This window comes from Acipenser ruthenus, chromosome 22 (genome assembly GCF_902713425.1).
Source record: "Acipenser ruthenus chromosome 22, fAciRut3.2 maternal haplotype, whole genome shotgun sequence".
NCBI lineage: Eukaryota > Metazoa > Chordata > Actinopteri > Acipenseriformes > Acipenseridae > Acipenser > Acipenser ruthenus.
In genome coordinates this window covers 272903-292371 of record NC_081210.1, presented here as the reverse complement: position 1 = coordinate 292371, position 19469 = coordinate 272903, and the positions used below count along the sequence as shown (strand labels likewise).

The following is a 19469-nucleotide window of genomic DNA, read 5'->3' as shown; positions in this document are numbered from 1 at the left end:
AAATAAATAAACAAAATTCATTCAAAAGTTGTGCATGCTGATGCGCTGGGGAGGCCAAATCAAGACTGATCCTCAGAGCCAGCATTGCATGATATAATAAAAATATAAGTTTATATAAAGTGGTGTTAATTAGAATTAATACAGATTCAAAGATAGAAGTAAAAATGATGTCACAATATATAGAACACCATTACATCATGTAAGAATAAATCATGGATTTGAATGTAAACAATAACAAGTAGTTGTCATGACGTCAAAAACCTATAAATACCTCCAATGTTTTGATTCAAACACAGGCTCCCTTGAGAAAGATATGTACAACATATCGAAACGTTGGGCAGCTGGCTCTTTGAGCTATATATATATATATATATATATATATATATATATATATATATATATATATATATATATATATATATATATATATATTGCACTATAACCAGGAGAGTACTGTGAACTCTCCCAGCTTTAGTGTGTGCAGCTCCCACAGTCGCTCACTTCAAATCAACTCTCAAGACCCGTTTGTTCTCTCTTGCTTTCAATGCTCTTCAAGCCTGATATCTGTTATTAGCTGTTGTTCAAATTGCTATTTCAGGTTTTTCACTCCATCTTCTTCGTATGATTCTGTATGACACACGCATCCACAGTGTTTAGAATTGACATCCTAGCCCAGTATTTAATGTAATATGCCTGTAGTTAATGTATTTGCATTGTTTTTACTGTTTGTATTTAATGGACTATGCCCTGTATTTCACTGTATTTAATGTATTTGCATTGTTCCTCACTATCTTGTAAAGCGTTTTGTGATGGTGCTCCACTATGAAAGGCGCTATATAAAATAAAGATATTGATATACAAGCTGAATTTCACTACCTGCACTACCCATTATGAACAGCAGGGGGCACCAGAAACCGCTTATCAGCGCCGCATCTGCACTCCATGTAAAATCCCTTTCTCGGTTTCAATTTCCCTCTCCTCTCGGTTTTCATAATTATTCAATTTTATACATAAATTAAACACCAGCCGTATTTGTTTCTTGACGCATCTAAATCCATAACCATCTCTTAATTTTAATGTTTTTTTTTGTTTGTTTTTTAATAATTTGTGGAACGTTGTTAGAGGTCACGTACACGGTTACTTTGTTGCGCTATGCTTTTTGGGGATTTTCCAGTGCAACCTCATTGCTGATTGGCTAATCTTTTCCTTTCGTCATGTTGCTAATGCTTTCGTTCAATTTCATTGGCCGGCAGCCTTGTCTGTCATACCAATTCTCTTATTCGGGCGCAATGAAACAATGCAGAGGGCGGGGTTATGCTAATGTGTCGCTGTAGAGAGAGAGAGAGAGAGGCTTTTGTCTGTTTTTGTCTGCGTGAAGAATTAACAAACACAGCATGGATTTGCACCTTCCCGAGAAGCAGAGCCAAGCCTTCATCGCTGCTAGCTTTGATGCGGAGTAGCACACGCACCGTCTCACACAACAGCAATAACACGGTGAGCATTTGAATTGTAATTCATCGTGTTATTTTTATTTTTTGTTATTATTATTATTTTATTATTTTAATGCAGCAGGGATGAGGAGTTTTGCTTTTGTTAAACCGATCGGGTATTCGAGATGGAGAAATCGCTTAAAGATTTTTAAAGGTGCATGTTATAACAGTCAAGGCAGTCCAGCGTCTGCGCAGAACGGCAAGCAACGGTCTCTGTTCTCTTCACACAGTTATTAATACGGATATTATTAGTGTGCGTGCGTGCGTGTGTTTCTGAACTCACACCCTGGACGTGTTGCGTCTTGTATTTTATGTAGTAGCTCTTGGCTGTTGTTGCAGGGTGCGTGTAGCGGACCGGATCCGTTATTACACCGGAGCTGCACGGATGTTGCAGTGGTAGGATGTCCGTCTCCTTTTTTTTGCAGATTCGACTCGGATTCGTTAGGACAGCCATGTACAGTATTTATAGTTTCATTTCAAATGTATTTATTGTAAGATGCTCGCGGCCGGGCTGTGCATTACACATCTCATATTAAGACCCGTATTGCCTTTGAGCGGAACACGCAGCATTTGAACGCGTGTGTAATATAATATAAGCAAATGCTGTGCGATATGTGCGGGTGCCGACAGCCTGTTCAAAATGCGCATTCCTCCGTCCTGTACAAGCACCAGATAATATACAGTATAGCTGCACGCTCATTTTCACAAGTCCTCACATATCTAGGGATAGAAACCATTGATTATATGTTTTTTTTTAAAAAAACAGCAGTGCGTGATGTGCGCGTTTCTCGCGTTGAGAAGACGCATATATCACATCGTATAGGAATGACGTGTGCTCTATACTGTGCAAGTCTGACAGTGCAGGGATGGCAATAAGACTCCCATTGCATTGCAGTTTGATCCAGTCTTGGTTTTACACCTGAGCTTGTTACTTACACACTGTGGCTAATCAAGCTGCTGTTGAAAGCTGGCGTGGGTGAAAGGGCTGTGCAGTAGCGGTGGATTGGTGGTTTGGACAGTGATAGACCCCTTCAGCTCGCTTTACCACATTCTCAGTTATTACATAATGTACTTTATCAGGAAGCTTGTTGACAGTCCTGTTAGTTTACATTCCCCGAAGGTGTGTGTGACTGTGTAGCCGCAAGTGAGATCAGAAAAAAACAACGAGCAAAACCCAAACTGGAAAACACGTAGCTGGGACTGGAATCCGTGTCTGACGCGTGCAGTACCAGTGAAGAGCCCTCGCACAGGGCGTGGAAGACGTGTGCCATGTGCAGCCAGCGTGGCCTAACACTGAATCAGCGTATGGGACGGGGAGATGTGCAGGGAGCACCATGGTCTCCACGCCAGTCCCCACGTGGCACAGTCACACATTGGTGGACGTGGGTTAGTAATGAGCATTCAGAAAGCACAAACAAAGCCAGGATGGTGCTCTCAGGGGTAGACTCTGCGACGGTACAGTCCTTTAGCGACAGTGGCACAGAAACCTGATTCCTCAGCAGAAGAGTTTTAGGAAGTGCTTTTATATGCCTCTGCTCATGCTACTCCGCTAGCTGACAGTGCTGTGCTGATCATGTACAATAACATTGCTGTTAACTGCAGAACTCCTGAAGCTGACATCCGGTTCATGCTCCTATGAAAGTCATTGTAAAAACCTTTCTGGCCCTGAGCTAAAGTGAATGAAATAAATATGTGGCATGACTCGAAATCAATAACCCCTCTTCTGCAGATTGGGAGCCTGGAGTCTGCAGCATCCGTCTGCTTTAATTGGGTTCTTGCAGTTTGTGTTCCTGTTTAGTGTTTTAGTAGAGCCCCATGCTGGCTGGCTTGTGTTAGTGTTTGAGTAGAGCCCCATGCTGGCTGGCTTGTGTTAGTGTTTGAGTAGAGCCCCATGCTGGCTGGCTTGTGTTAGTGTTTGAGTAGAGCCCCATGCTGGCTGGCTTGTGTTAGTGTTTGAGTAGAGCCCCATGCTGCCTGGCTTGTGTTAGTGTTTGAGTAGAGCCCCATGCTGGTTGGCTTGTGTTAGTGTTTGAGTAGAGCCCCATGCTGCCTGGCTTGTGTTAGTGTTTGAGTAGAGCCCCATGCTGCCTGGCTTGTGTTAGTGTTTGAGTAGAGCCCCATGCTGGCTGGCTTGTGTTAGTGTTTGAGTAGAGCCCCATGCTGGCTGGCTTGTGTTAGTGTTTGAGTAGAGCCCCATGCTGGCTGGCTTGTGCTTGCTCTCCAGTGTGTGTGTTTGGTGTCTCAGCTGTTCCCTTCACATCACAGTAGAGCGGAGGACAGACAGCCTGCTCGGAATGCCTTCCAGTGATTTCAATCCGCTTCTCTCCGTGCATTCCGGAACATTCCCAGAGAATGATGGGATTCCATTCTGTTAGTGTTCATGTGCTTCTGTGTGGCTGTATGGAATGAAGCAGCACTCCTCCACCACAGGCAGCACGCCATCGGTACACGCTGCTTGGTAGCCAGTTCTAACAGCACAGGAAGTTGTGTCGACAGCTTCACCAGCTTCAAGGAGGTCTGTTTCAGTGTTGCTGCAACTCAGGGTTCAGCTGTGTTTCAGTGTTGCTGCGGCTCAGGGTTCAGCTGTGTTTCAGTGTTGTTTCAGCTCAGAGTTCAGCTGTATTTCAGTGTTGCTGCAGCTCAGGGTTCAGCTGTGTTTCAGTGTTGCTGCAGCTCAGAGTTCAGGACTGTTTAATTGTAACACAGCTGTGTAGTTCTCAATGGAAGCAGGACTCTTGGAAATGATGATTCATCTCAATGAGCTTTGTAAAACTTTGTGCAATCGGTGTGCTTGGTTAACAAACCATAAAAAATTCCGTCTTTTTCTTGTTTGTTTTCTTCTTCCCAGATTTAATTTCCTCTTCTCTATTTTCCAGGTTTTTTTTTTCCCCTGAAACTCCTAACCGCTGACATCCGCAGGCTGTCCAGCCCTGGGTGCCTCACCGGTTCCCATTCCAACCCTTTCTGCTTGACCTGCTTCGGATCTTTGTCTCTGTTTGTTTCCGGTCATGTCGATTGTGGATCACAGCCCCACCACGGGCGTGGTCACCGTGATCGTGATCCTGATCGCCATCGCTGCGCTGGGGGCCTTGATACTGGGCTGCTGGTGCTACCTGCGGCTGCAGCGCATCGGCCAGTCCGAGGATGAGGAGAGCATCGTTGGGGAGGGGGAGACCAAAGAGCCCTTCCTGCTGGTGCAGTACTCTGCCAAGGGGCCGCGAGTGGAGAGGAAAACCAAGCTGACCCCCAATGGCACGGAGAGTCACAGTTAACTCTGAACCCCTCGACCCCACGCCAAACCCAGCCCCCGACACCTCCACCTCCCCACCATCTCAAGACTCGTTCTGTCTGTCCCAAGCAGCGCTGTGAAGATCCAAGGTAGCTTTCTTTCTTGAAGACTCTGTTCTCCCTTGACTAGGCTGACACAGATTCTCTGGAGGTGGGCAGACAGTGTCTTGTGGCTTCACAGTTTGAGAGTTTATAGAAGGAAATGCCTGCACTGCACTGCCTGGACAAAATAAATAAAAAAGACTCTTAGCCAGCATTTCTGTCATTCTTTCTGCACTGAATGTCAGACTTGCATATTCAGCCGAGTCTTTTGATGAGGCCACTTCTACTGCTGTAGATGCTGTGTAACTTGTGAACTATAGAACAAAAAGAATCGAGAACTGGAGGAGACAGCAAAAAACATCAAAGACACTAATCAGAAAATGAGGCAGGCAATTATGTTTAACCAGAGGACAATTGTGTGTGTGTGTGGATTTTAATTTTTTGTGTTCTTCTAAGGCTGGGGCAATGTATCATTTTTAACCATCAATATCTTTTTTCCAAAAAAGCCGATGCATCGATTCGACGTTGTGAAAGGGTATAAACAAATCCAGCAGTAATGCACATGGAGCTGTGGATTACTGTGCAACAGTGCTAGTAAAAAGTTAAAAACTATTCTACTCATTAAATTACATCAGTTTGTGCGTACAGTAACAAAACTAAAAAAAGATGTCATCATTTTCTTACCTTATCCTTGTTGATTTGTGCCATTTGAGGGTCAAAGCAAAACCCACTGATTTTTTTTTTTTTTTTTTTAAAAAGGGGGAGCTCAGTCCATACGCAGGTTCAGAGAATCACACTTGAGGGGAGCGAGGGAACTGTGCGCTGAAATCCCCCCAAAAAATAAAACTTCCCTTTGTTAAAACCTCTAACCAGAAACGATGCACAGGCTTGACTATCGATAAGTGTTCAAACGATGCGATGCATCACCTCAGCCTTAAGTTCTTCAGTCAGGGCATGTCAATGTCTAGCCAACCAGTTTTTTTTTTATTTTCCTTAATATTTCTGAGAACGTGTGTTTACAGAATCGTCATGTTTTTTCTGTGAATAGTGCTAGGTTTGGAGTACAGTAGCTGCTGGTTTTTCTGTGAATCCTGCTAGGTTTGGAGTACAGTAGCTGCTGTTTTTCTGTGCTGCCCTCTGCTAGGACGCTGCCCAGCTCTTACCCTCCAGGACTCATGAAGGACGGCTGGGGCGTGGTTTCCAACCCCACTGTCTGGAAAGTCCCTGGAGGTCCTTGGGTTGGCTGAGCAGTCTCGTTTCCTTTACAGTGAGAAAAGCATGTTGAAATGATATGACAGTAAGATAGGTAAGAGTATGTTGTTTTTATATTGATGCCTTTTCCACTGAAACTGGAATTGAAATACAGTACGTTTGCTATTGTTCTTAACTGAGAGATGACCAACGTGGTCTTATTTTGGATGAAGTTTGAACTCTTGAGTCATTGTTCATAAAGTCCTTTCTACCCCCACTCTGCATTACTAAGATAAACTAACAAATGAATCCCTGCTAATAGCAACCAATCCTTGGACTTCAGGTTTTAAATATGCATGTATTTTTACCGGCAGATCCCACTGAGAATGAAGCCTTTTTTACTGGTTATGAAATCGGGTTAACTTTACAGGCAGGTATCTGTCTGATGTGCGCTCGTGAGGAACATGAACAATGATACTGAAGGATTGATAAACTATTAGACTGCCCGTTGCTTTGTGAGATTACTAACAATTATGTTGAACTTTTTTAAAAAGCAAAAACGGCCAAGGTCGTTCACCCGAATGTATTTGAAATGAGATTTCATTAAGAGACACATGAACAAGAGGACAGCATTGCTGTAGGTGAAATGGGCATGTCTAAGCTGCATTGAGGAAAGTGTGCATGTGAAAACTTCATTGGCTTCTCAGTGTGTCAGCGTTATTAACCCTTTACCTGCTGGCAGTCTCCGCAGCGCTGTGTTCCCTGTGCTGGGATTGCGTTGCGAGAGTGTAATCTGCTACATGTTGTCTCTCTCCATCTGCTCTCATGGGTTTCTGTACCTTCTGTAACTCAATAAAACTTTGTAGGTACTTTCCATATGCTTGCAAGTCATTTCTGTTCTACATTACAGTCCGTTCCTCATGAAATGCAAGTCTGAATGGACATGCTTTAAATCATTGCTGGACAAATATAAAATCTTATTTCCTTTACTCCACCGTTCTGCCAACACCACCATTTATTTTAAGCAATTGATATTTATTCTGTAGCTTTCATCTTTACAAAAAGCTGAAGATAAGCAAACATCTCAAAATCGGAGTAAATTAACCTACAGTTTCATTTGTATAAAAAAAAAAAATCTGTGCAAAATCCAATGTGTAAACAAATGCAGCATTTCATTCTTTTTTTTTTTTACCTGAACAGTTATAAACAGAACAGATACTTCTTGTAAAAATAGGTATATTATGTTATCATCATCATCATCAAGTTCTGGAACATTACAGAAAAAACATTGCATAAATGACAATTATCTCCAGAGAAAAAATCTTCCAAAATCAAAATGTGTGCTGTCCATCAGCAGCCAATTGTAAAACTGAGAGGATGCTGGGAAGAGTCTGGCTGCGTCTCCCCCTCGAGTCTCATTCACAAGGGGATCCCTGCTGGCGTGTGACGCTGCTCTCGGACTCTCCCTGGCGTGTGTCTGCCCTGCTGTCTGGTGGAGACCGCTTCTGCAGCAGCGGTTCCTTCTCTCGAGGAGGAGCGGAGCGGGCTGCTGTGCCGCTGGACGAATCGGACCAGGTTGGGGAGGGTGATGGGAGCGTCTTCAGGATACTTCACGCTGAGGTGTTTCCTGAACAGTAAATACAAATAAATACTGTGTGCAGCAGCGTAACCAGAGCTGACATTCTGTCAAGGTCACACTCTGGTTTCAAGCGCTAGCTGCAGTATAGAGATGACTGCTTGGTATTTACTATTCAACCTTCAACTCTGTGTTACACGGCAAAGCAACAGAGGAAATAAAGGAGTCATTAATTTAACAGAGGAGTATCACTGCTCTCTGCAACGCAGCTGAACCCTGGCCCTGTGTGTGAGGAGCACCACTGCGCTCTGCAACGCAGCTGAACCCTGGCCCTGTGTGTGAGGAGCACCACTGCTCTGCAACGCAGCTGAACCCTGGCCCTGTGTGTGAGAAGCACCACTGCTCTGTGCAATGCAGCTGAACCCTGGCCCTGCGTGCGAGGAGCACCACTGCTCTGTGCAATGCAGCTGAACCCTGGCCCTGTGTGTGAGGAGCACCACTGCTCTGCAATGCAGCTGAACCCTGGCCCTGTGTGTGAGAAGCACCACTGCTCTGTGCAATGCAGCTGAACCCTGGCCCTGCGTGCGAGGAGCACCACTGCTCTGTGCAATGCAGCTGAACCCTGGCCCTGTGTGTGAGGAGCACCACTGCTCTGCAATGCAGCTGAACCCTGGCCCTGCGTGCGAGGAGCACCACTGCTCTGTGCAATGCAGCTGAACCCTGGCCCTGTGTGTGAGGAGTATCACATGGGAGCGATTCAGGGAGGAGTTCAGCATTGCTGCACATAAAGAAGGGAACTTCAGCAGAGATGAGAGGCATGGCACTCACAACTTCTGAAATTTCGCTTTTTCCTGGTTTAAACAAACAAACAAAAAAAAAACCTTTGTGCAATCGCTGTGTTTGGTTCCGGCTTTGATTCTGTATTGACAGCACCACTGAGGAGGGAAAAAACAAACCAAAAAACCAAAAGGCTTCTGGTTTCGTATTAGCTAACCTCAGTTATCTAAGCAAGCCATTGTGGTTTTCAAAACCAATCTCATTAATCTGACTGCAGAAAGCATGCACAGGGCTGTGGAATAGGCATTCTGTAACCAGCCATTTCACCAGGGTGCCTCGGCTAATTATTACACTGCATGCACTCTGCTTAACCTCTGCTTGAGGAATGCAGTATGTTTTTCACTACAGCCTGCATGTATACTCATGTAGCTGCAGCTGGCCTCGATTTAGCTTTTGAAAAAAGAAAATAAATGTCAGTATCTATTTTAAACCAGCAGTGTGAGGAATCTCAACACATGAAGGGCAGTGTCATCATCCAGGGAAGAGTGTGTCTGCTTTCATGAACAACCCTCTCTCCTCCCCCCTTCCCCTTCCACTGGCTCTGTGCTGCAGGGACAGACTCATGATTGTGAATCACATCAACCTTGCATAACAGCAGCGCTGCATCCAAAACAGGAAGCAGAGAGAGAGAGCAAGAGAGCGAGCGAGAGAAAGAGCGAGAGAGCGAGTGAGAGAGAGAGCGAGAGCGAGTGAGATGGGGAGGCAGGCAGTTAAGAGATGTAACTCATCAAATAAACGCCCACCTGACATCAGCAGTGCCCTACTTGTTAATAATAGCCTCGCTTGTGGGAGCTTGTCTGTGTGCCTCTGAATCACTGCAGCACAATGCCTGCTGCCTGCTGCCAACACATACAGCAACAAGCACAGCACTGTACTGAATTCACAGCATCACGAAAAGCACGGACGTCGTCTGTCTTAATCACTAAAACAGAAACCAGTTCAAAAGTGTGAACATGAAAATCCACACAGTAACAATAAAGCTCCAAGGAGAGGAGAGGAGAGCACACTGCTTCAGTCTGCTTGATGCATCACATCCCCGCAGCCACACTCAACCCAATACACACGTGTCACTCTTCTTCTGAAACTGTACTTTACAGCATGCGAGGCATCCCTGCACACGCCTCTACACATCTGCTACACTGCCCTTTAGTAATGCTCAGCTGGGAATGTTCTGATTCGAGGAAAAAAAATCTAATCGAGCAAACTCATTCAAAAGCTTAGCAAAATCAGACCCTGAATAAAGAACCCTTTCTATCATGGAGTTCGGAATTCGGAGACAGCATTCTGCAAGTTCTACACTTGAAAATGTTTGTGGAAAATCAGGCCGTCCACTTGAATCCTTGGAAGTAAAACTAATCTTGCATGGACTGTTTGAGTATCACCTGATTCAAGTGTAGCAGCGCGGGGCTGGGTGTAGGATACAGCTGATCACCTGATTCAAGTGTAGCAGCGCGGGGCTGGGTGTAGGATACAGCTGATCACCTGATTCAAGTGTAGCAGCGCGGGGCTGGGTGTAGGATACAGCTGATCACCTGATTCAAGTGTAGCAGCGCGGGGCTGGGTGTAGGATACAGCTGATCACCTGATTCAAGTGTAGCAGCGCGGGGCTGGGTGTAGGATACAGCTGATCACCTGATTCAAGTGTAGCAGCGCGGGGCTGGGTGTAGGATACAGCTGTAGGTTTATTTTTGGATTTCAAAGTGACTTCTTTTTAGTAATGGAGTCACAGCATCAGTGATGAGATCATTAAACTGTGCAAAGCACTGGAAATATCGACCTATTTGCCAAATAAATGTCACCTTTTTAAACGCTGGAAAGCACTGGTTTCAGTGCAGACATCTCGACACGTCGACACACAGCAGTCCTAACTGGTCAGCTTGACTCAGTGGTGTGTACCGATGTCTGCTCTGACTCAGGGGCTGGGTAACCTTCACTGCGGTCACAAAGCCTTTTTGTTTTCTGCACTGCAGCATTGCAACCCTCCCCCCCTGGCACTGCACACTCACCCCCAGCATTGCAACCCCCCCCCCCCCCCCACAGTGCAAACACAATTGGAACAAGGTCACGCTTCAGTTGAAGGATCCGTTGATAAAATGCTTCCAACACAAGATCTATTAAAGAAACTCTCCACTCAGGTAAGCCATTTATTATTATTATTATTATTATTATTATTATTAGCCATGCACATTACCTGTCGCTCGGGAAGAACAGAATGGTTGGATAACGGTCCACCATAAACTCCCACGGGAGATCATTTTTGGCAGCATTTATTCTAAAAGAATTAAAAAAAAAAAAAAAAAAAGTTATTTACACAATTATGTTTAGCTGTTTATTTATATGAAGATTTAATCTGACACATTAACTGCCTCAGAACTCCCTCCCTCGTTAACTGCCTCAGAACTCCCTCCCTCGTTACCTGCCTCAGAACTCCCTCTCTCGTTAACTGCCTCAGAACTCCCTCCCTCGTTAACTGCCTCAGAACTCCCTCCCTCGTTAACTGTCTCAGAACTCCCTCTCTCGTTAACTGCCTCAGAACTCCCTCCCTCGTTAACTGTCTCAGAATTCCCTCTCTTGTTAACGTCCAGTCGCACGCACGGCCTGTTTCTTTGCTCAAAAAAATGTGGGAAAAGGACAGGAAGACAGTTTGTCAACCTCAGTGTTCAATCTAGATTGAAACTCTTCACAAATGCATGTTTATATATACAGTGTAACCTGCAACGTGGCAGTCTTGAGATTGCACAGCTGTATGCAGTGTAGTGTCGACACATTTTCGAGGACGTCTAACAAGGACTGTCTGTGTCCCTGTGTGTCCTCGTCCTGCCTCCTACCTGCACACCGCCAGTCTCGGGTTGGACAGGGAGAGACGGGCCAGCTGGATGATGACGTGATTGAGAGCGGAGCAAAAACCACACCACTGAGTGTAATAGAAGAGAAGGACGTCCTGCAAGCAAACGATCCATCAGCACAGGCAGGCAGAGAACAGCTTCCAAACACAGCGCCCCCCTGTGTTTAAAACACACCTTTCATTCTGCGTTGCAATTGAAGGATCTCTTTTACCCAACAAGCGAATGTTAAATCAGTCATCAGGACCAGATAACGAAACCACCAATGGGCTGGCAGCGATTTCTCTGCCAGGGTAAGAGAATTATTAAAAAGCACCTTTTCAGGGTCCATCACTGCTTTGTGGAATGTCTGAGTGGTCACCGCGGTGATCAAAGACTCTCCCACAGGCTCCCGCGCCGCCTCCCCGACCAGGTGCCTCTGCAGCGGACTGTAGGGGGTGCTGTAGTTCTGAATGAAGGACTCTGAAACACAACAGAAACAGGCAGACTGCTACGTGCAGCGGAAACCAACAGAGACACACAAAGCTCTGTAGTAAAACAGGTATAAAAATGTTGCTTGTGTTGTTTAGTTGAGTACTAATGCCACTTAATTCTTTCCTGTTTGTGTCCTATTGTGTGTGTGTGTGTTCTTTTGAATATTGTTTACCATGCGTACTAAACTGCAAAAATGTTCCTTTTTGACCACATCTGCAATTAGATGTTTGATAACATGTCATGCACAATTCATGTGAGCTCCAAGTATTCTGTAACCTGTAACCTGGCACAGCTCAGTTAGGAACGTGCTGCACTGTCTCCACTCCACTGCTGTCAGGTCCCTCAATGTTGTGTTTTGTGGAACATACCCAGTGTGTTTCTCACAATGCCCTGCTCCTGGTTCAGGACGTGGTGCACCTCATCCTGAAGGTTCAGCACAGTGGCAAACCCCATCATGCTGGTGTTCTCGGGGGCGCCCAGCCTCCTGGCAAACTCCCAGTGCAGCCCTGAGTCCAGCAAGTAAAAGTTCAGGGTCTTGTTAGTCCTACACTTGAGCCCTGTGACAGCGCTGTGTGCAGAAGCAGAGCCGCGGTCCTCAATGTGAGGCAGCGCAGCGTGCCTATCCTGCTGTGTAGAGGAGCCCTTGCTGAGACTCCAGCAGCAGGCAGTGTAGTAGTCCAGGGGGCAGGAGGAGCTCAGTACGTGGCTGCACTGCACCTTCCCGGAGAGGGGCTGTGTGAAGGAGTCCTCTCGGAGGTACAGCGAGTCCAGGGAGGGGCAAGGCCGGGGCCCGAGGGCCTGGTCGAGGCAGAGCTCACAGACATTATGAGTCCTGGAGACGGAGAGCCAGTGCGGGAGAGCCAGCGTGTTGCAGCAGGGGGCTCTGCTCAGGGAGCCAGGCTTTCCCCACACTTCCGGCTCCATGAAGCTAGGCCAGGATGAGCCATTGCAGCTGTGATACTGCACAGCAATCTCTGCCACCTGCCAATTCAACAAAGACACAAGGAAGAGATTATTCTTTTATAACAGAACCCCCTGGTACTGACTGCATGACAGCTTACCAAGGAATAGCATCTCCCCTCCCCATACATTATGAAAGACAGAGGGACTCTGGGCTAGGTTCTCAGAGCTACTTACTCCAAATCCTATTTCTAACCCTGTGGAGTTCCATCTCTCCCAACACTCTGGGACCGAGACCTGCTTGGAGAAAATGTTTCTTTCATTGCAACAGGAATTCACTTCTTTTAGTCCGGGCTCTTTTGAATGCCACAGTGCCACTGGATTAGACATCCCAGTGGAGCCTCTATTAGAAGCAGCTGGCTCGGGTGCAGTGCTCAGCAGTGACTGGTCCCCTCACCTCCTCTACAAGGGGCTGGCTGGGGGCCATCGGGTCGAAGGGCAGAAAGATGAGCAGCGCGGCCCCCTTCCTCAGCTCCTGCTCCAGAGCACGGCTCTTCCCTCCGTGAGGACGCAGCCAGCGCACCAGCCGCTCCCGGTGCTCCAAGGCCCAGCGGCAGATGTTCTCCGAGGTGAAGTTCAGCACGTGGCTCGGGAACGTCTGCATGGAAAGTGAGCCAGAGAAGACAGTGTGAAGCACATTCCCAGAGCTTAGTTAGTGTCTGCATGGAAACAAACAAGTGAGCCAGAGGAGACAGTGTGAAGCACATTCCCAGAGCTTAGTGTCTGCATGGAAACAAACAAGTGAGCCAGGGGAGACAGTGTGAAGCACATTCCCTTATGAGCTTAGTGTCTGCATGGAAACAAACAAGTGAGCCAGAGGAGACAGTGTGAAGCACATTCCCAGAGCTTAGTGTCTGCATGGAAACAAACAAGTGAGCCAGAGGAGACAGTGTGAAGCACATTCCCTTATAAGCTTAGTGTTTGCATGCTTTTTCTGTATTTGTGTCTCAGCAACGTGTGGTTTTGCAAGGAGTGAGCAGTCCCAGTTTTGAAGGCTGGTTTCTTGTTACTCACCAGAGACGTGTTGAAGTGTCTGTGCATGTAGACTGTCCCGGGAGCGTCCAGTGAAATTGCTTTTGCCACCCGCTTACTTGTTATCACCCCGAAACGCATGACACCCTGGAAATCTGAAACCACAGAAAGGAGGTGAGAGAGAAAGAGAGAGAGAGAGAGAGATGGGGGTGCAAGCAGCTCTAGGGAGAGCCCTTTGCTTCACACCAATTCTAAAATAAATGCTTCAATAAGAAATGCCAATGTTGCATGCCACTGGCTCAATCACTGCAGATGCATGGTAATGTACATTATTTCATTGTATTTTTTTAAAACTAATTCACATATGGACCAACCTTCTGAGTGGTGCATTCATCCTACATGATCCAACAACACTCTTCATATACCCTGAAGAACAGAAAACGCTCATTGGCTGAGTGTGTGTATCCCGTAGCAACCTCATCAGTCGTGCTCACATTGTGAAGCCATGAGACCCTCCTACAAAAACCACTCTGAGCCGGATAGCATTGCTTCAGGCATTTCAAACAGTATACCCGACACACACACCAGCGCATTAGTTAAAGGGACAAACACATGGACGTACTGCAGACTCCCCCTTTCATTATCACACAGTGCTGCTTGGCTTGGGTGCAGGACTAGCGCGGGTCTCCTCACTAAAGCAGCTGCAGACCGACCCCTTACCTCTCCTGAGAGCCTGCAGAGCCGAGGTGAGGAAGGTCAGGTACCCAGGGGGCTGTGGAGAGGCGTTGAACTCAAAGTACCCCAGAACCCCTGGCTGAGAGAGAGCAGGGAGCAGGGTTAGCACTGGGGTCACTTCATTTCCTAAGAGTGTAAACTTTAGAATTGAACGTCTTCAAACGTCTCGACTTCTGCACGGTGGCAGCATCTGTTTTTTGTATGCTAAATGGGAAAAAAAAAAGAAACTCAAGAAAGTAAGATACCTCATAATGAGACAAGAAGTCTTGCAGTCCGGCCCGGGAAGGAACATACTGGAGAGGAGTGATCACCCTGCGAATGAACTTCTCCACGTAGGCAGCCGTGATGGGACCATTGTACTCAATGGGGCCAAACCTGTGCAAGGAGAGAGATAGAGAGATAGAGAGGGGCACAGTGCAACTCATAGGACTGTCATTCAGGGACACAGCAGACACTACAAACATGTGCAAGAGAAAGAGAGAGAGAGGGGCACAGTGCAACTCATAGGACTGTCATTCAGGGACACAGCAGACACTACAAACCTCTGCAAGAGAGTAACAGCTCCCCCTTGTGGAAGAAAAACACCCTGTAAAAATATCTATGCACTTTGCTAAATCCCATGTTAGTCACTTCATCGGGGAACCCAGGTGTGACCATCCCAACTGCAGTGCAGCTCCAGTCTCATTCCCACTCCTGCAATTCCCAAACCGTGCCCCGCTCTGCTCCTCCCTCACCTTCTGTGATACAGGTATATGACGGGATAGTGATAGAAGTTATTCTGCTTCCTGCATTTCCCTTGGTTCCACCAGCAGTTCACAGCTACAAACTGCACCTGCAAAGAGAAACCACAGTGTTATAGCAGCACTCCACAGCTCCACCGGGACAAACACATCAAGCAGCACAGCACTCCACAGCTCCACCGGGACAAACATATGAAGCAGCGCAGCACTCCACAGCTCCACCGGGACAAACACATGAAGCAGCACAGCACTCCACAGCTCCACCGGGACAAACACATGAAGCAGCACAGCACTCCACAGCTCCACCGGGACAAACACATGAAGCAGCACAGCACTCCACAGCTCCACCGGGACAAACGCGTGAAGCAGCACAGCACTCCACAGCTCCACCGGGACAAACACATGAAGCAGCACAGCACTCCACAGCTCCACCGGGACAAACACATGAAGCAGCACAGCACTCCACAGCTCCACCGGGACAAACACATGAAGCAGCACAGCACTCCACAGCTCCACCGGGACAAACACATGAAGCAGCGCAGCACTCCACAGCTCCACCGGGACAAACACATGAAGCAGCGCAGCACTCCACAGCTCCACCGGGACAAACACATGAAGCAGCACAGCACTCCACAGCTCCACCGGGACAAACACATGAAGCAGCACAGCACTCCACAGCTCCACCGGGACAAACACATGAAGCAGCACAGCACTCCACAGCTCCACCGGGACAAACACATGAAGCAGCGCAGCACTCCACAGCTCCACCGGGACAAACACATGAAGCAGCACAGCACTCCACAGCTCCACCGGGACAAACACATGAAGCAGCACAGCACTCCACAGCTCCACCGGGACAAACACATGAAGCAGCGCAGCACTCCACAGCTCCACCGGGACAAACACATGAAGCAGCGCAGCACTCCACAGCTCCACCGGGACAAACACATGAAGCAGCGCAGCACTCCACAGCTCCACCGGGACAAACACATGAAGCAGCACAGCACTCCACAGCTCCACCGGGACAAACACATGAAGCAGCGCAGCACTCCACAGCTCCACCGGGACAAACGCGTGAAACAGCGCAGCACTCCACAGCTCCACCGGGACAAACACATGAAGCAGCACAGCACTCCACAGCTCCACCGGGACAAACGCGTGAAACAGCGCAGCAGTGCTCTACTGTTTACACAAGAACAGGAGGAGGCCTTTCACCCCATCAGTGCTCGTCCGCTTCCAGCAGCTGATTGTTTTCAAAACTTAACGGATCCCAGTGATCCTGCCTCAGCAACATGACTAGGTAACCCATTCCATCCCCTCACCACTCTCTGTGTGAAGAAGAGTCTCCTTCAACAACATGACTGGGTAAACCATTCCATCCCCTCACCACTCTCTGTGTGAAGAAGAGTCTCCTTCAACAACATGACTAGGTAACCCATTCCATCCCCTCACCACTCTCTGTGTGAAGAAGAGTCTCCTTCAACAACATGACTAGATAACCCATTCCATCCCCTCACCACTCTCTGTGTGAAGAAGAGTCTCCTTCAACAACATGACTAGATAACCCATTCCATCCCCTCACCACTCTCTGTGTGAAGAAGAGTCTCCTTCAGCAACATGACTAGGTAATGTCATCACTAATGTTATATACAAATGACTCACACACTCCGAGAGCCTATTTAATCTTGTCTGATAAAAAAAAAAAAACAACCAATACATTCACTTTGTTTACTGCCGCCGTGGTGACACAACGTCAGTCACAGCAGCAGTTAGTTACCTGGTCTGCCAGCTTCCTGGCGACCTTCTCGATCTCTCCTCTGGCGGAGATGGACTGCCCGCACCAGGGAGCGTAGAAATAGAGCAGCGACACCTCGGAGGCGCTGCGCAGCGACTCCGCCTCGTCCAGCTGCCCGAGGTACAGGTCCACCACCGGGGCGCCGGGAGAGAAGAACCGCGCCGGCGGCTGAGCGGGTAACACGACCTGCTTCGTCTCACTGTCGAAACAGAGTACGAGGTAAACAAAGCAGGTTTGCGACCTCATATGGGGACGGATATAAAAAAAGAAAACGTGTAGTCTTTATGGAAGAGGTAAATGCATGCTATGAGTGCCTCATTTGAGGATGTCCCCTCCACCACCTCTCTTATATTAAGCAATGGAAAAAAAAAAAAAACTGAAACCATTTTCAATGAAAAAAAAAAAAATTAATGTGTCCAAAACTACTTTTGATCATTTTCAATATGCAATGCACGAAAGGGTCAAAACTGACGCACATTGCGTGAGAGCAGCGGCCGCAAATACAACTCAAGAGAGACACGTCGCCGTCAGCGATCACACAGACTTCTGTAATACACGACCACTTCTGTAGTCAACAACTAGCGCGTTATGAATAATGCGATTAAATATCACGACTGTGTATTGTTCTGCACTGCAAAATAGTGTATAACTGACCGGTAACAACGTTTAAAGATACCTTGTTAAATACTTAACCGTTCCAGTGTTTGTTGTGGTTTAATGTGTGAGAGTTGAACACATATTATACAGCTACAGTACATCATATTATTATTATTAAGCACGATGATGTTTGTGATGTTTACTGTCGCTTCAGTCAGAGGAGCGTATGCACCTTTCTTTCAGACCCCTTCCTGTGGTATACAGAGAGGACGCGAAACTGAGATCGTGCGTTACCTGCAGGTGAACGTTATTGCAAGAATCAGGCTGCAGCTCAGCACGATGGCTCCGCACAGCAATGCAGGTCTCCGGGCCATCTGATTCACCACCTGCCGGAGAGAACCCCGCAACCGGAGCAGCATTCCGAGCTCAACCCGTCACTCCCATTTATAAACTCGACACCGGACAGGGGGAGGGAACTAGGTCCCTTTGGCACAGCCCGCTTTATTTGAATAGTGACCGACTCCAAGCCCTCAGACCCCGGCGTGTATCAGACAAACCCCTCTCCGCCACGTACTCCCCCAATGCTTCCGCTTTGGCTTCAGCAGCAAAGTAGTTTTAGGGTTGATCGCTGAAGTGCTTCCTAGGAAACAGAATGTAAAACAGAGTCGATGATGGTTGCAAATAGGAGCCTTTTAACTACCGTGACAGTCTTGAGTTACGCACTTTTGAGATAGTCCCAAACTTTAACTGTGCCTGGTTTGATAGGCTGTTTAAAGAGATTACGGTGCCTGCTTATTGGACAAAAAACGTACTGCAAGCAGCCAGGGTATGAATGTGGGGTGGGTTTACACGCCGTCAGCTTCAACAAAATGCACATTCACAAAGGAATACAAAACTGTATAGTTCATAGAAATTGAACTGATGAAGAATGAACAGTAAAATATACGAGCACCATCTGTAAGCCTGCTTAAAATACGCCAAAACTTAACATCAGTCAACTCCTTGGGTTATGATTTTAAATCTTCGTTGTTCTGGGTGAAACGGATCCAGTTCTAATTGACCCCAGGCGTGGTGCAATTACAAGAACCAGGAGCCCCACACTGTGCAGCACGCATTCAGAAACCCCACACTGTGCAGCACGCATTCAGAAACCCCACACTGTGCAGCACGCATTCAGGAACCCCACACTGTGCAGCACGCATTCAGAAACCCCACACTGTGCCGCACGCATTCAGGAGCCCCACACTGTGCAGCACGCATTCAGAAACCCCACACTGTGCAGCACGCATTCAGAAACCCCACACTATGCAGCACGCATTGAGAAACAAACGAACCAGGAGCCCCACACTGTGCAGCACGCATTCAGAAACCCCACACTGTGCAGCACGCATTCAGGAACCCCACACTGTGCAGCACGCATTCAGAAACCCCACACTGTGCAGCACGCATTCAGGAACCCCACACTGTGCAGCACGCATTCAGAAACCCCACACTGTGCAGCACGCATTCAGAAACCCCACACTGTGCAGCACGCATTCAGAAACCCCACACTGTGCAGCACGCATTCAGGAACCCCACACTGTGCAGCACGCATTCAGAAACCCCACACTGTGCAGCACGCATTGAGAAACAAACGAACCAGGAGCCCCACACTGTGCAGCACGCATTCAGAAACCCCACACTGTGCAGCACGCATTCAGAAACCCCACACTGTGCAGCACGCATTCAGAAACCCCACACTATGCAGCACGCATTCAGGAGCCCCACACTGTGCAGCACGCATTCAGGAACCCCACACTGTGCAGCACGCATTCAGGAACCCCACACTGTGCAGCACGCATTGAGAAACAAACGAACCAGGAGCCCCACACTGTGCAGCACGCATTCAGAAACCCCACACTGTGCAGCACGCATTCAGAAACCCCACAC

At 47.6% G+C, this 19469-nt stretch overlaps 2 protein-coding genes across 3 annotated transcripts; one reads left to right on the top strand and one right to left on the bottom strand.

Annotated features, from left to right (window-relative positions):
• Window positions 1–1317: 1317 nt before the first annotated feature.
• snn (stannin) lies at window positions 1318–6885 on the top strand. The gene is made up of 2 exons (XM_034926575.2): window positions 1318–1494; window positions 4367–6885. The coding sequence occupies exon 2, from the start codon at window positions 4499–4501 to the stop codon at window positions 4760–4762; it is 264 nt and encodes an 87-aa protein (XP_034782466.1). The 5' UTR covers window positions 1318–1494; window positions 4367–4498; the 3' UTR covers window positions 4763–6885.
• On the bottom strand, window positions 6296–18262 carry LOC117973628 (thioredoxin domain-containing protein 11-like). 2 transcript variants are annotated; one of them, XM_034926558.2, is made up of 12 exons: window positions 17835–18258; window positions 16926–17142; window positions 15143–15240; window positions 14654–14783; window positions 14394–14487; window positions 13716–13828; window positions 13099–13299; window positions 12110–12722; window positions 11584–11729; window positions 11253–11365; window positions 10616–10696; window positions 6296–7638 (listed from the first exon to the last, which is right to left on the bottom strand). In XM_034926558.2, exons 1-12 carry the CDS (start codon window positions 17957–17959, stop codon window positions 7431–7433), a joined length of 2139 nt encoding a protein of 712 aa, XP_034782449.2. In that variant the 5' UTR covers window positions 17960–18258; the 3' UTR covers window positions 6296–7430. The 2 variants fall into 2 exon arrangements, 1 of the variants encoding a protein (XP_034782449.2); XR_004664086.2 differs by having other exon boundaries at window positions 7583–7638; window positions 11253–11427; window positions 17835–18262.
• Window positions 18263–19469: the final 1207 nt, after the last annotated feature.